This window comes from Ambystoma mexicanum, chromosome 3p (genome assembly GCF_040938575.1).
Source record: "Ambystoma mexicanum isolate Mex_15411 chromosome 3p, UKY_AmexF1_1, whole genome shotgun sequence".
NCBI lineage: Eukaryota > Metazoa > Chordata > Amphibia > Caudata > Ambystomatidae > Ambystoma > Ambystoma mexicanum.
In genome coordinates this window covers 965,229,263-965,246,829 of record NC_090925.1, presented here as the reverse complement: position 1 = coordinate 965,246,829, position 17,567 = coordinate 965,229,263, and the positions used below count along the sequence as shown (strand labels likewise).

Below are 17,567 nucleotides of genomic sequence, written 5' to 3'. Positions count from 1 at the left end.
GGCCTTCGGCGCTGCATCCCGCATCTGAAAGACAAAACAAGGTGCGTTTAAAGACATTGGGGAACTTTAATACTCACGTGCCATTACTCCTTTCCACATCTAACCCAGTGGGTATTCCGGCACCCTGCAGCCGCTCCGAACTTGTACCTGCAAAATAAAAAGACAGTTAGAGCGCATCGTGAAGCAGGCAACAAGCGCTTACTTACGTGCTTCCAGGCGCTTCTATTCATCACACGGGCTCCATCTTCAACTCACTTCAGCCCGTCATCGCCGGAACCCTGCAAAACAAGAGACATCATTACTAAAGACTTTAAAGACATTAGAATTACTCGAAACTTACCGTTCGTGCAGTAAACGACGGACAGCAGTCCTCTGAAGTCAAGAGGCCTGCTCCCCTTATCCAGTGAAGAAACTGGTTACAGCACCCTGCCCCGAGGCAGATGGAGAGCACGGCGTTCACTTACCTAAGACATCTTACCCTTCGAGTCAGACATACAGTGCACAGAGGTCCAGCCCAAAGAGCCAGCCGTGTGTTACACATCCCCTTTGAAGATACGGTATACGCCCAGTCAAGACCGGCGCCTCTACGGGAATCAGGTGAGCGTTACAGCAAGGAGCGGATCCGGACTCTTCAAAGAGAGATTCCCCGGTGGATTGTCTCGAGGCCTTTGCCGGAAAGGAAGACAGTAGCCGTGGGTTATGATCTCCAGAACCCACACATCTGAAGTAATGGCGCGCCACTCTGCAAGATGCTGCGCCAGCCTTCCCCCAACCGGCGAACCATGGGACATGGCCTCATGACTGAGCTGAAGCGGCTGCGGCGTTGCCTGAGGGCAAAGAGGCAACTGCCCGAGTGGCCTTGGCACCTCGAGTACCTTGTTTTACACCTCTGGCACTCCTACGGTGACCCCTTTGACTGGCAGCTCCTCTCGCTTTACCAAAGGATGAGTAATAATGAAAGGAACCTCCCCTCCATTGCTGTCCCCTAGGACGAAAAGTTGGAGGTTGTCGAACTGCAGCGCCCAACGACTTCGCTTTAGCTTGAGGTCTGCAACCTCTCAAGGCTCTCGTCAGCCTTGCTGCCAAAAAGATGTTCCCCGTCAAAGGGCATGTTGAGGAGCCAGGCCTGCACATCAGGAGCAAACCCCGACTTCCACAACCACGCAAACCTGCGTATCACGGTGCTCGCCGCCATGGACCGGCTGACGCAATCTACCATGTCCAAACCCGACTGAACGGCCTCACACATGGCACCCTTGCCATCCTGAACCATGGCAAGGAAACCATCCCGTTCAGTCCCTTCGGGAATATGTTCAGCCGCTAAGGAAACACAGTTCCACAGAGTGTGTGTGAAACGTGACAAGGCACATTCCGAGTTGGCCGCCTGAAGCGCCATACCCACTGAAGAAAACACTCTTCGCCCAGCCGTCAAAACGCTTGTCGTCCCTATCAGGAGGGATGGTAGTATATGACGCCTGCTTTGCTGGGGCCGTAGACGCCTGCACCACCAAACTCTCCGGAGTGGGGTGCTTGGACAAGTAGCAAGGGTCGCTACTGGCTGGGCGGTATTTTCGCGGAAAAGACTTGCCCACTGCCGGGAGACGCTCCGGAGCAGTCCAAGCCGCCGCCGCCGCCACCCTCCTCTGTAGAGCCATATGAAACAGCAGTACCAGGTCAGTTGGTGGACCAAGGTCGAGGATATCCATAAGGTCATCCTGAAGTAACTCCCCCGGGGGAGCAGACCATCCTAAGTACTCTGTGACCCTCGACATAAGGCGCCAGTACAAGGAGTCAGCATGAGTGCCAGGCTCTGGCCTACAAAACTCCACCTCCGGAGAGGTGTCCAGCCTACTAGCATTGTGCAGGGACTGCCTCAGGTCCTCAAATTGGCTATGGCCCGAGAGAATCTCGTCTGGCACCGTATTAGGAACCATGCCATCATCAGAGCCCTCATCCACCTCTGAAATAAACTCAAGATGGCGGTAAGAAGTCACAGAATGTGAACCAAAGCCATGCTTGACCTTGGCCAGAGCCTAAGGGGTTGCACCGAGCCTCGGGGTACCCCCGTCGACACAGCCTCAAAGGCATCGAGTGAATCAGCGTCGCCGAACGCGGCGCCGACAGCATCGATGGCGTCGACACAGGCCTCGAGGCCGGAGCCCCGAGCGTGTCCTTCGACAGCATGGGCGCTGATGGCGCTGACGACACTTCGGAGGCAGGGCCTCGAAAGAGTCCGTCGACGACCCCGGCGTCGACGTCTTCCTCGAAGACAACACAGGTTCACGCGGTCTTGAGCGCGTCGAGGACCGGGACCTGGACCAGGCATGATGAGGAAGATTCCCCTTGTCCGAGCGGGACCTCTCCCGCGAATCGTGCCGACCACCCGAGCCCGAAGGCGTGCGAGCAGTGTCTCTCGACCGATCACAACCGACCCCATTCGGAGGCACGGACGGACCGGTGCCCTGCGATTTGAGAATCGCTAACATTTTCTTCCCGAAGGAAGCCCATTTCCTCTGGCGTCGCCTGCTTGGTAGGGTAAGTGACCCGCCAACGGGCAAAGTCCTCGGAAGAGGACGGGGAAGGCCACCGATGACGGCGCTTCCGGGAGTGCCTCGAAGAGGCAGGGGAGTGGCGGGACAGACTCCGGGAACGAGACCCACTGGACTTCCGACGACGAGGAGAGTCGCCTCTCGAATCGTCCGTCGAAAGCCCCACAGACCTCGACTTCCGTGGCTTAGACACTTTACCTACCGATAACTTCTTGCGCTCCCGCAAGGCTTTAGACGTGAGCGACTGGCAGTCGACAGTCATCCGTGTCATGGGCCTCCCCGAGGCACCAGAGGCAGGCGTTGTGCGAGTCTGTAACCGACATCTTGGACCCACAGTCCCCGCACTTCTTAAATCCCGGACGCGGGGTGGAAGATGAGGTAGACATCCTTCACGAAGAAGAAACTTTAAAAAAAGAACAGGTTCGAAGAACCGAGAAACAACAAACTCCAAAGAGTCGAGGTGCGCCGAGATTCCCGAAGCGAACACGTTCGGGGAAAAAATGGAACTGAGGCTAGGGGCGTCGCGCGTCCTACTTATAACATCCAGTGACGCCGGCCATCGGAGGCGGTCCTTGAGGGCGGCGTTTCGACGTCAATGACGCAGGACGCAGAAAGATTTTCCGAAGCAGCACAGCTGTGGTGATTACTGTCATAGATATGGAATACGTCGGAGGACCCAATCCCCTCGAAACAAATCTTATTCTCCTCTAACAACTGAAACAGTGGAGTTGTAAATATTGTATACAGGACCAGCAATATGCACGTACCCCGAGGCATCCCATACCTCAACGAGACTGGCATGGCCCCTTCAGTGTTACTGCACACCCTCCTAGTTCTTTTTTTTTTAACATTTTTTTTATTGATGGTCTCAGCGGTTACAGCAACACCCAGACAACACAACGTATGGTCTTATAATACAGCAATATCTACAAAAAATATAGAACAGTGCACATTTCATTCGGCTGTTTCAGTGTCCGAGAGCATGTCGCATAGATACGCCCTGAAGGCGCCCCCAGATGTCCTTTGGTCGACTTGTGGTTGGCTGCGCCAGCTCGTACTGTTCCTCGCATTCATTAATATACGTCAGTGCACGCAAGAAAGTGTCCATGGTGGGGGGGTTCGGACTTTTCCATTCTTGTAATATACATTTCTTGGCAATGACACATGACACATTAAACAGTCTTCTAATCTTTTCGGAGCATTTTCCAATATCCCCAAACAGATATTTTTGGGGGGTCAAGTGCGGGGGAATCTGTGTAACATCCATCAACATAGCTGCGACCCTCTCCCAGAACCGTACAACGACTGGGCATGCCCAGTACATATGATAGGATCCCGCTTGCAGAGACCCACATTTGGGGCAGTTACCCGAATCATCAGGTGTGAATTTAGCAATTTTGGCTGGGGTGTAGTGCAATCTATTAAGGATTTTAAACTGTATTAGGCGCAAACCCGCATTGAGGGACACCCTTTTTGTAAGCGCACAGTATCTTACCCACTTATCATCAGGTATTGGCATTTCCATATCCGCCTCCCATTTCTCTTTCATTTGGTTGCCCGTGACAGTATGGGCCTGTATTGTCCTATACAATTTGGATATTCCCAGCCCACCCTGTGTTGTAATCAGTTGTATGCATGGGTGGGAGGGGGGTTCGTCAGGGAAGGATGGCCAATGTGCTTGATATGCCGATCTCATTCGATAATATTGTAACGTTCGGAGTGGACCTCCTCCCATTCCTTTCGTAAATACCGCAAGGGTTACAAAGTTCCCGTCTATATACATGTCTCCCACCTTCATCTCTGTAGCAGGGTCCCAGGCCCCCTGTATACTGGTATCAAATGTGGGGGGAATGTTTGAATATTTCCATAAAGGGATCTCGGGGTTATATGGGATCTCTATTTTCAATTTTTTATATATAGCTCCCCAGGCTTTCACGGTGCAGCTCACAGGGTCAAAATCACATGAATCCTTGTGTCTTGTATCAAAGATGACTGATCTAACATCTGTGGGTACAGTGGTATATTCTTCTATCCACGTGTGTGGCGAGTTATCTGTTTCGTCATACCAATATTTCGCGAACTGTGCTTGCGCCACCATGTAGTAAAGCTCAAAGTCTGGCGCTGCTATCCCCCCAGTCTCATATGGTTCTGTCATTTTTTCCCAGCTGATCCTAGCCACCTTTCCGTTCCACACAAATGATATTGCCATGGATCGGAGCTTATAGAAAAATTCCCTTCCCGGCCATATAGGGATGTTTACAAATAAATATAGTAGTTTAGGGAGTGCTATCATTTTAAGGATGGCAATTCTGCCATGTAATGAAATCGGGAGGTGTCCCCAGACCTGTAGTTTGGTATTAAGTGTTTGCAGGGCCTGCTCGTGATTATCAGTATACAGAGTCTGTCTGTTACTAGAGACCAGTACTCCCAGGTATCTGATATGGCGTTCCGACCACTTGAGGCCGCACATCAGAGCAGGGCATTTTGTGGAGGGGGTGAGTGGGAACATTTCTGACTTGGCGTTGTTCACCGTGTATCCAGAGTACTCTGCAAATTTGTTGATGTCCAACATGATAGGGCCAATATTTTTATCTGGTTCGCGGACATACAGCAATGTATCGTCCGCATATAGTGATATTATTTGGGTGGCTCCTTTCAGTGTTATGCCCCTGTTGCTATGCCTCAAACGGATCGCTGCTGCCACATGGGTTCTATTTTCAAGGCGAAAAGGATAGGGGAGAAGGGGCATCCCCGCCTGGTGCCCCTGCCTAGTACAAACAGCTCAAATATAGTTCTGTTCGTGCATACTCTTGCACCTGGGTTGGTGTATAGCAGTTTGACATATTTGATGAAGTAGGTGCCCACCCCAAACGCCTCAAGCACTAGAAAGAGGTACTCCCAGGAGACAGAGTCGCTTTCTCAGCGTCAAGGGACACCGCGACTGCTTGCCTTTTCTGGTCAATTTGTACCATTATGCCAAACAATCTGCACAAATTTAGGGACGTGGATCTTTGGGGAATGAACCCGCTTTGGTCCGCATGCACCAGCGTGTGCGTGATGGGTAGCATGCGGTTTGCCAGCACCTTCGCAAAGATCTTAGCATCCACATTTATCAGGGATAGGGGCCTATAGGATGACATATCTTGTGGCAGACGTCGAGGCTTGGGTAACACAGCGATTATAGCCTCACGCATTGTGGGCAATATTCGTTTTCCCAGGGCCTCCCCCCACACCTCCAGCAGCACAGGGACCAATTCCTCCCGAAACTCTTTATAAAATTCGGCACCCAGCCCATCCGAGCCCAGTGCTTTACCAGACGTGAGCCCTTTGATTGCCTCAGTGAGCTCCTCTGCCGTTACAGGTTGCTCCAACATTAATTTGCTTTCCTCTGAGAGTTTAGGGAGATTTAGTGTGGCGAGGTAGCTTTTGATCTCATCAGGGGATTTCCTATCCCTGTTCGCATAGAGATTTTTGTAAAAGTTAACAAATCATTAATTCCCTGTTCATTCGTTATTATCCGTTTGTATCGCTGTAATCGGGGTCGCATGCTTTTCCTGTTTAACCAAATTAGCCAACGTTTTCCCTGCCTTATTCCCCTCTCGGTATCTTCGAGCCCGGGTAGGGGCTGCTATATATTGCATTTCCCTTACAGCTAGTCTATCAAAATCTCTAAGAGATTTGTGTATTTCAGCCAGGATATCCCCGCTGTGCGTGCGACTGTAGGTTTCTTCCAGTGCATTTATTTCCCTCTCCACCCCCTCCAGTTCACTGCGCACCGTTCTCAGGAGCCCAGTGGTTTTGGATATCAGAGCCCCTCTCGCCCAGACTTTAAAGGCTTCCCACACTGATGATATATGTTCCACAGACCCAATGTTATCCATGAAAAAATTAGCAATTTCAGCATGCAAGGTTTCAACGACATTCAGATCTTTCAGAATATCTCTGGGCATTCTCCATCTCCGTGTCGGTCTAGGGGCATCTCTCAGGTTGATCTCCAATGTCACTGGGGAGTGGTCAGATAGTGTGCGAGGGAGGATTTCGCAACTCTGTAGGGCATGTGCCATGTCTGAAGATATAAACCAATAGTCTATACGTGACTCACTATCATGCACCGAAGAGTAAAATGTATACCGCTTGCCAGTTGGGTGGAGCACTCTCCATGCGTCCAGCAGGGACAGTTGTGGGATGATTTGCTTTAAGGTTGTTGCCGCCTTAGAGGGCACCCTAGTTACCTTGGGGGATCTGTCCAGGGTCTGGTCTACCACCACGTTAAAATCCCCTCCCCATAATACAGTAGTTGCATCATGTTTAGTGAGGATCTCGAACATCTGCAAGTAGAAATCAGGGTCGTCTAGGTTGGGGCCATAAGTGTTCATTAGGGTTGTTTCCCTGCTATTTCCCCCCCAAACCAGTACGTACCTACCCATTGGGTCCCCTAAATGGCCCTTGGCTACAAAGCCCAGCGAGTCATGTATAAGAGTACAGACCCCTCTGGACTGTGACGAATAGTCCGTATAATAGTGCAGTTTGCCCCATTTCACCAGTAGTTTCTCGTTGATAGAGCCCTGTGCATGTGTTTCTTACAACATTAAAATGTGAGGCCCGTGCCTGGTTACATAATTACCAACCTTCCTAACCTTCATAGGGTTGTTTAGGCCCCGGACATTCCACGACATTAGTTTTATCTTCAACCTGTCACACATTCTTTAAACTTACAGTGTGCTGCGCCGAAGCGACCATAGATGTAAAAGTAACCAACAATTGAGTGACAGCAGTATCTGTGAGACCATATTTCGATTAACTCCCAACTTCTCACATTGCATATTTTCCCCCCCAGGACTCAAACTCATCTAGGTGGTTGCAATGGTGCAAAACATTCCCCTTTCCCTTATCCCCCCCACCACCCACATCATCTGCCCCAACTTGACGATGGACCCTAATAACTGTTAGGAACATTCCTGAGGGTGCTATGTTGACGTCACAAGGCTACCAGATCAGGCTCACAGCCCGCTGAACATTACTCAGAGCCCCCATGGGGGCCAAAACACTCAGAGACCTCAAGGTTACATATTTAGGACGAATTTGCCCTGTCAAATTTTAGTCCTCTACTACAGGCAAATTTCTTCCGTTCTGATCAGGCCCGCGGCCCCTGGGGGGCAGCGGAATGGTGGACTCCACGTAGGCAAGGGCCGCAGCAGGAGTTTCAAAGAAGTGTGCCCTTCTGTCATGATGCCTACCCCCGGAGCACCAGGCCAGGCCCAGCACCCCGGGAGCAGGCATCATGCCCCTGGGTAAAAGCCCAGCGGCCCCTTATAGGGGCTCTTTGGACTCTGTCCTGGCGCCATAGGCGCCAGGCTCATAAAGGAAGGCGTTTTGTGCACTTACCTGATGCAGACCATGCTGCAAGATTCAGGCCTCCCTGAGACCTGAAAGGGACTATTTTTTCATTGGGACTATTTTGCCACTCGGGCGTGGCCAGGGAAGGATACTTACCTGGAACTACTTTCAGGGCTATTTAAACCACGCCCAGACAGTAGCTCACGCTTCACGTTGTTCTGCATCCAAGCAGCTGAACGCTCACCGTGTCTGCTCCTGCATCTGGTCTCCAGCCACGCCCGCCTCGATCCTGGAACACCTGTAAGAAAAGAAGAGAAGAGAAAGGTGAAAACCAAGAATTTTATCAAACTTCTTACCTGCATCCGGAACCTTCACGCCAGCGTTCCTGAGAAAAGACTCATTTAAAAGCACTGCGTTGCTCGCTGCAGCGCCGCGCTTCACTCACCTGTCCTCGGGAGTTCTTCTGGCTCCACCGCGACTGCCTGCACCGGTCGCCACATCTCTGCGCCTAGGGGAGAGAAGAAGAGACAAAAGGTGAGCAGAAGGAACATATGAGGAAAGCCAAATTTTCCGCCATAACACTTACCGGTCTTCTGTTGGTGGACCATTCCTCATTTCGGGTCGGCGCTGCTTCGTTGGCAGGTACCGCACCCCGGCCCCTATGGGGAAAGGACAAAAGACATTACTGGAGGAATACAAAGACATTAAGAGGGATCACCCCCAACGCTAACTCACCTGAGTTTATCATCGGCAATTCAATCCCTCAACGCATCGCCTTCATTCTGCACCTGAAATAAAGGACAGATCACAGGTTAGGAAGGCAACAGAAAAGGAGGCTCTACACTTGAACTTTTGTAATCTTCATACTTACGGCGTTCCGCTCGGAAAAGTCAAGTGGATTTTGCCAGCGCCATTCTGAAAACCAGTGAAGTAACTGGACAAACACGCGCCCCTGCACCAGAAGCAGGATGGAGAGTTCATCCTTTCAAACCACAAGGTGAGCTTCAACCGGGGATTTCGGAGGAAGTTAGAGAAGAACGAAGGGGGGAAGTGGGGAGCAAGCACACTATTCTGCAGACTGTTAATCCCCTTTCTCATCTGCAGGATATTCTTACGGGCCAGACAAGCAAGATTTGAGGGTCCTGTTCAGTCGGTGTTCCGAGTTCTGCGCATCACGCTCGAAGAGGCCACAGCAACCCAGACTAGACCAGCGCCTCCGTGGGAGTCAGGTGAGCGTTACACCTTCCTCCATATTGGATACGTAACTTGGCTGGGAATATGAGAGCATATGGAACCTGTCGAGCTCTTAGTAGTTTTTTGACTGGTTCGTAGGATCTTCGACTTGCCTGAACCCCAGTAGCAAAATCCGGGTAAATGTGTATGCGACTCTTCATAGTGCAAGGTCCCAAGTTCCCTTGCCATCCGAAGGATCATGTCTCTATCCCTATAATTGAGCATTCTCGCAATTCTTGTGCGGGGTGGTGCCCCAGGTCTCGGAACCGGAGCCAGTGTGCGGTGTGCTCGTTCAATAAGGAAGTGTTCTGAAAATTAGTTCGCTCCGAACAGGGTTTTGAGGAGTGTTTCTACTTGTATTTCCATTTTATCCTTGCCAAATGACTCTGGAACACCTACAATGCACACATTGTTTCTTCTCGAGTGCGATTCCAAATCCTCGCACTTGTTCTGTAATTTATTCAGGCTCTCTTTGAGCTGGGCAATGTCCTGGTCGTGACGGGTCACCGTGTCTTCGGTATTCCCTATTCTATTCTCCGCCTCAGTCAGCCGTTGATCATGTTTGTCGACTTTGGTCTTCAATGTTCCAATCGTTGTTACAATATCATCCAGCTTCATGTTAAGTGCTAGGAAACCGTTCTGTACTAAGTTGGTCAGGTACTCGACTTTATCTCCACTCTGTGTCGGGCACGTTGCTAGTTGCTGTTGATGGGTCAGACGCACTACTTCCCGCCTGACTGCTTGTGTACGAGTCCATCGGCCCCTTCTTCTTGGTGCTTGCTCCTTCCACCATCTTGTCCCGTTTCCTTGTGTTCCCCATGACCCTAGATTCGCTGGGCGCTCCAGCCGATAATATTTGCCGCCGTAGGTCAGTTTGGGCTGCTCAGGGATGAGATTATTCCGTATCACAAAGCACCACCAGGACAAGCCCAGTGCAAGTAATGTCTCAACGCCGGGGCGTTCCGTCCGCCCGCCTTTGCCAATGGGTTGTGTTCTCCCACGTTACTGGGTTCAGAGTATGTAGGCCTTACAGTAATGTGCCAACCGTGTGCCCAACAATTAATGGAGAAGTGTAGTGTCCACAATTATTCAGTCCGGCACTGCAGCCTGGAATATCCTCACCTGTAGACTCCAACACTCAAGCAGCGTTCAGTGCAGTTGTGGCTACGTCCAGATTTTGCCATTCACTATGCTGCAGGGCCACTCAGCAAGGCCCTCCCGTATCACTCAGGGAGACCTCAGTATCCCACGGCCCTAGGGTTAGCCGTCACAACAGGATACATCAGGGAGACTTCCCGCTGCCTCACCAGGGTGTTTATTGAACAGGGCGGTGGGTAGCCCAGTGTCCCTCCACCCCCAGCATACCTGTGCCTCTCGCCGTGTTCTCGCTGGGGTTCCCACTCACGAGCAACCGCCCAGCCTGTTGGGACAGGGCTCACAGCAATCGTCAACGCCCAGAGGCAGACGCAGCTGAGGGCCGGCAAAGGGCGAGTGGAGCCCGCCTGGTCCGAGCTGCAGTCTCCGCCTCACCGGAGCCCTCAGCCCGCGGCGCACCACAAGGCCGCATCAGGATGGCCACCTCCCCAGGCGGTCATAGCATCGATCCGGCCACTCCTCGTTTGGTTGGGGACGGATGAGGGTGGGGGGCCCACAGCAGTCGTCTGCGCCCGGAGGCAGACGCACCCGAGGGGTGGCAGAGGACGAGCGAAGCCCCCTCGGTCCGCGCTGCAGTCTCCGCCCCACCTGAGCCCGCGGCTCGCCTCAAGGCCGCGACAGGATGGCCGTCTCCCCGGGCGGTCACAGCAGCAATCCGGTCACTCCTCGTTTGGTTGGGAACGGATGAGGATGGGGGGAACCAGACCTTCCGGATCGGGTCACACCGCTGCCCCCTCCGAGCTTCGCTATGCGTTTTTCAAGGCCCGCCAACTCTATGCTCCAGGTGGCCAGAGCGTCAGCGACCCGAGGCAGCAATCTTCCGGTTGTGGGGATCGGCTCGCGTCACTGCTCCTCCCTGCAGAAAACGCATCTCGACGCTGCTCCACATCCAGGGCATCAATCGATCTGGGATTTTTCACATAGGTGCACCAACACCCATTGCACGTCTCGGTGTGTTCAGCACCCCACAGCAGGCCCCGGTTGAATAATTTCATGTTGGATATTTCGCGGGTCGGAGCGCACTGATCAGGCGGCCATTCCCGTCGTGCACAACAGCGCCCCCCGCACACCCTCCTAGTTCTGTTTTCCAAAAACAATTGAAACCAGGACACCGCTTGGTCACTAAAATTAGCCACTTCTTGCAATCTTTTCAGAAGTTGGGGGTGATCCACCAAATCGAAAGCGGACGATAAGTCTATTAAGCAGAGCCAATCATCTGCAAGTTGTCTGTCAATAGGTTACATTGCATTATTTGTATCATTAATGGTTCAAGCAGAATGAAACTGTTGTTGAAGATATATTCAGCCAAGACCAGATGCCTGCACAAAAATAAAAACACACACCCAGGTTGATCCTTATGAGCAAGGAAATAAAGCAGGAAACCTACTAAACTGCCTAATAAACTCTCAGCAGTTAGGTCAGTGGATAGCCACTTAGCTACTGATCCAACGAACGTCTGAGAGACTTATAAATCCTACTTTTCTATATGCTTGTTGGATTATGCAAGCATGTACAACCAGATATTAAACGATCCCGGGGTACAAGAAACTTGGGGGGTTGGAGGTTCTCCCTAGACCTCCTGGTAATTACTTCAATACAGTTAACCCATGTCCTGACATATTTGGGGGTTAAACTGCTCCAGCACCCAGGGTCAAGACTATATTTGGTACATTATGGGACGGTATTGAAAAGAGACTTGAGGTAATGGGGCACTCTTACTCTCTTCCTGATGGGTCAGATCTTGGTCTTTAAAATGACCACCCTCTCTCAAATGCTGTATCTGTACAACATGCTTCCTTTAGCAGTCCCTATGAAATACTTTAAATGAATATTGATATCAAATTTACTTCTGGCCCATTTGCGGCCGGTTGGTAAAGCACAAATTGGGTTAGAAACCAGCTACAGAGAAGAATAAGACAGGGAGGGGGCTACAAACCCTGAATATTATGCTATTATATTGAGCCTCAAGAATAGCAAAACTGGCCAGAACCTGCATGACTGGCAGGGAAAAACCTATTTGATACTCCCAGGATTAGCTTCTATTCAAACCCTGGACTATGGAATTCCTTAAATCAACACCACTTCTTACCCATGCCAAACACCATAATCTCACTCTAAAGCAAGGGTGCAAAACGTGCACTCGCCTCTAGGAACTGGCTAGTGATAATGGAGTGCGGTCTGTGGATAATTGAGGTGGCAAGTGGCTTTTTTATGGTTGGCTAGTAGCATGACATTTTGCCCCATGCTAAAACAATCTTGATTAACTAATCACAAAAGTGAGGGCTCCTGGGTGGGCCTCTTCTACCAAGTTTAATATGACATAATGGACACCTGCTGGTTGACATGCTTCCTTTGGTGTGCATTGGTCTTCAAGGGCATCAGGATTTCAAACCAATGTTTTGCTAATGGAGTTATTGAATCCTTTACCACTCTCTCAAAAAAAATAACCTTATCCAAACATGACTTGAAAATATGTCCAACTTCGACAATGCTTACATCCACTCTTGCGAAGGGAACTGCAAGGTAGCCTGAACCCTCACTGTTTGATAATTATGTTAACACATTTGCCACAGACAACTAGAAAAGCTACCTTCCTTGCGTAGTCCTTACTTCAGATAACTCCAGACAACCCACGCTTGTGCAGCACGGGAAAAACACCTTTTTGACATACAATTTACAGGTAAAGAATAGCTAGAAACTTTAGGTCAATGGGCCTTGCAGATGCCAACACTGGCCTGATATCTCATACGATAGTGCACAGGGCTTATGGTATCTTCCCACTTGTGTAAATTGAAAACAGACTACACAAATATGTTGGAGGGACTAACAGGACATGCTGTTTTCGACAATACTTTAGAATTGCCCAGCAGCCAGGGCGTTGTGGGAGTTTTGCAGGTTATTACACCCCCGGACAGTACTCTGGATCCAGCCTCACCTCGTAACCCGGATCTCATACGGACCGTAAAGAACCAACAATGAAGTGGAGGCTTTTTGCTCATGCAGATTCCAGGAGGGAGATTTTGGGATATTCGAAAGGCACCAGAACTAGCGCACACAAAAAAAATTCTATATAAAATGTGACAGGGTCATGGGCCTGGCAACAGAGAGCAAATGGAAGACCACATGGCAGGCAGGAGGAAAATGGAAAGGGGGTGGGGCAAAGGACTCTTTTGGAGAGTACCTGGAGCTGTCCCACCCAGAAGGGGTTGGAGGGAGGGTTGGGAGGGGATGGTATTAGATCAGCTAGACATCGGCCATGGGATGCAGCTGACCTACGTAGACAACAGGAGTGGAGAGAACTTTCTAGGCGGTAAGGGGCAGGATATAAAAAGGTTAGCAGAACCAATTGGTATGGGAAGGTGTTTGGGTGAGGTTGGAGGCAGGTACATCAAAGGCAGAGACTTTGGAGAGGGAGCCATGGGGAGGGGGTGTTAGAGAGCCAGATAAAGGCGAAGGCGGGAGGCAGCCAAGATCAGAGAAAGAACACCATAAGAGCATGTGGCACTGGCATGCGTGTGTGGCGTGTGGTACTGGCATGTGAGCATGGAGCACTGGTGCGCATGGCGAGGTCCTCTCCTCTCTATTCTAGGAGCACCCAGTTTTGACTTCAATGGGACCAACTTATGTACAGATGCTCTGTTTCATGTTGGGAGTCAGGATTTCGATGTGCAGATTAAAATGCTCACCATACCACCTTATCCCCAACACTTCAAGGAAACACAACATTCATTGCGTCAAGATTTGCAATACAATTAACAGACTGAACGGACTGAATGGCTGCAATGATACACAATTGAGACACCAGGGTGAGCTATAATCGTTTGCTTGATTACTAACACCTGTATGGTGTTCCCATACCAGGAAGGTGTCCCGGGCGCTTAATTGTCCATCAAGGACAATGCATATTCTTGTGCCAGTCTACCCAAAAGAAGTCACATTTAATGTATTCATTTAAAGCTTTTTCAGAAGATCAGTAGGGAAATGGCATGGTTGGCAAGATACAACCAGCGGTTTATTTCCTTTTCTGGACCGAGCATACTTATGAGGACAACCTACTGTCTTCATGCCTGATTTTTTTCATGGGGTTGAAAGAAACTCACATTTTAAAAAAAATTATTTAAAAAAAAAATAATCACTTTGCATATGTTGTCAAAGGTCCGTTGTGAAAGGTATACAAGGATTCAATATCACGCGAGAAGTAGGTTTTTGGATTAAATAAAAAGAAATTCTTCCGATCATGTTAATATGTGTAGTGTCCTCGACAAAGAAAGCCATCCTGGAATAGTGGTTTAAAATTTAACTTTTGATAATGGAACCTATTCCTGAGACCTTGGGCCTCCAGGTAGGGGTGTGTAAGGATTTGGTGGATTTTTGAACGTGTGTAGAAAATGGCTGTTCTTGATGACAATTGCGTGAGGAGGGCAGCTTCACGATTCGAGAGTCAACCAAGACAAATTTACTGTTGTACGTTAGTTCTTATATTCAATAACTTCGGTGGGATCTGAGTCTAATGATAAATAACTTGAAGCATCACAGAGTTGTCGCATACATTCCGCAATATGGTCAACTTTGTTGAGAAGCACAATGCCACCTCTTTATAGACTAGTTTTCAAACCAATTCATTTTGAGGGAACAAATTGGAAAATGAGACAGATTTCTCTAGGGAGCATAAACATGTGTGGCTATGATTTTCAAAATGTGGAGTTTCAAAGGAATATTCCTTCAAGTGTATCTTTCTCATCAATATAAATGAGAAGGGGTCATGTTGCTGGGAATAAATACACACAAAAAAAAACACGTCTACATCCATTAGACTCAGTGGGGTATAACAAGATAGATTCACTACCAACAACGGCCACCTGGTCCCTCCTCAATCCGTCTCTTGACCCCGTCTCTTGACCCCTTCCTGGACCTCCCCCAGACTCACAGGAAGAGCCTGCATCCAGGGATTGAAACAGGTTGGGCTTGAACTTTGTATATTTTTGATGTAGTTGTTGACCTTTTCTTTTGAATGCATCTCTACTGCTTTAGTGCCTTATTGTATTTGCATGGTTGATGTCATTTCATTGTGTTCAAAACAATGATGTTGCTCCCTGATATTTTTAAGAATGTATGTTCCTGCCCTACAACATGAGTCAACGTTCTAAACAGTTGGGATTTTTTGGTGGGAAAAATAACGTGTGTCTTGTTGTCCACTTTGTTGTGACCAATTGCACACTGACTGATGGGGGTTTCTTCTTTCATGCTTGTTACGTTCCTGAAGCGACTATTTAAACAATGCGATTCAGATAAATTCCGTTACCTTCTGAATTAACAACGATGATGCCTTGGACTCCCTTTTGGTTCTGAATTCTTTTTAGGGTTTCTTCAACTTCAGCCTAGGAAACAAATAAAAATGTCAATGCTCTTATGTCGCTGCAGTGGGTTAAGTTATATTTGTGCTACACAAATCTGCCATTTACAGAACCTCGCGGGGCTGATGAGAACCCAGAGAATGCATCAAAATGTAAAATCTTTAAAAGGATAATCTGTGAACGCAGACTCCTGCTTAAAGGACATGATACCCACAGTAGTGCAGTACAGCTTCTCGGCCAGAGGACTCGTTTCCAGATAATAGGTTACATCCCTCCCCAAACAATTCTTCCTGCCACCGTTCAAACTCTGCCTGCACAAGTTTTAAAAATAAATCAAAAAGACCCAACCAGTACAATAGCTGGACCAGCATTTATATGCAAAGGTTTCACCCAAGCTCGCTCCCAATTGATAAAGGGCAGGTTCTTAAAAATATATATAAATAGATCATCCAGAGTCTAGCAGGGAAAGCAAACTTGTGGTCACCATTGCCTTCAGAGAACAGAAACAGGACCTAGTTCTCAGATAACCCATTCATATGAACAAATTACTTACCTTCATGAATGTCTTTGTGGTATTTAGTCCTTTCTCCCACAATTTCTTCATCTTAGAAATGAATCTTCCAAGGTTAGACAGGTTTGAAAATGTTTTGAGGTGTACTTTGGCTCTGCATTAGATCCACACTGCATTGTTGGTGCTCACGACTCCAGGTGTGATGTTAAAAGTAGCAGTTATGGAGCTGGCTGCACCCAATAACCTCAGTCACACCCAGATAATGAGCACGGAATACAGAGTACAAGACAACGACACAGAGGGGTAAATTGTGAGAGCGATGAGGCATAAGAGACCACACGCCTACAGACACGTACCACGATCTAGTGGGCAGCCAGGCCGGTCCGATCTGAGGGACCCCTGCACGGGAGGGACAGCAGCACACAATAACGCCAAGCTGGCCTGAATGCCGCATCGGCCAACACAAGGGGACCCATGGCTCGTTGCGCAGCAGCGAACACTACACAACCCGAGCCTGGTGCCGGGGCGCTGCCAATGCACCGCTGGAGCAACACACACTAACGCTAAAACCCAACAGGATGCGGGTGACTCAAGAAGCAGCAACCCCACGAGCTCAAACTACAATAAGGAGTGGTGCCCAGCTGGACAGACCTGGGGACCCCCTCACGGGAAGGGGGAGCAGCGCACAAGCAGAAAAAGCATACATCACCAAAACGGGGAGAACCCGGGAAGAAAGAGACCACACACACAACACGTGACTTAATAGCGCTGAAGACATGCCCTCTACGAAACATAAGAAGGACCCAACAATCATGGATTCCTTTAACGCTGCCAAAAAAAAAAAAAAAGAAGGGCAACCGCAAACAACCCTAGAAACACATGCGGAGCAGCCTGAGAAGGTCACTGTTGCTAAAGAGGATCTAGTACTCCAAGCCATTGCAGCCTTGCGATCCTTCATAGACACAAAGATTGAAGAGGTCAAATCGGATGTACAACTGATGAGACAAGACATGAGAAATCTCACGGAAAGAGTCACTACGGCCGAGACGGCGCTGAAAGAGACAACAGAAATTACCACTGACCTCGGAAAAAGGCTGATGGAGCTAGAAAAGGAGGAACGCAGTGCTGGAAGCCTGGGCGGAGGACGCAGAGGGGCGGGCCTGACGCAACAACATACAGGTCCTGGGAGTCCCGGCAAGGATTGGAAGTATCCAATCTAACAGATTTCGTCGAAAACATGGTACTGCAGGAAGTCTGAGCAGGGAGCAAGTCACAGGGATTTGCAGTGGAAAGGGCCCACAGATCCTTGCAAAAACAGACCATCACCGGGCTCGCACTCCCACCCCTTGATAGCGAAAATACTGAACTTCCGCGACTGGGAAATACTCTCCAGAGAAGGTGACTTAATTCGCGAGACAATGCCAACAT

At 49.5% G+C, this 17,567-nt stretch overlaps 1 protein-coding gene across 1 annotated transcript in view; it reads right to left on the bottom strand.

Moving 5' to 3' along the window:
* The window catches only part of DYNLRB1 (dynein light chain roadblock-type 1), a 107,344-nt gene that overhangs the window by 77,239 nt on the left and 12,538 nt on the right, over positions 1-17,567 (bottom strand). Inside the window, exon 2 of the mRNA XM_069652268.1 lies at positions 15,577-15,652. Within this exon, the coding sequence (XP_069508369.1) occupies positions 15,577-15,652 (76 nt within the window). The remainder of the gene's footprint in view (positions 1-15,576; positions 15,653-17,567) is intronic.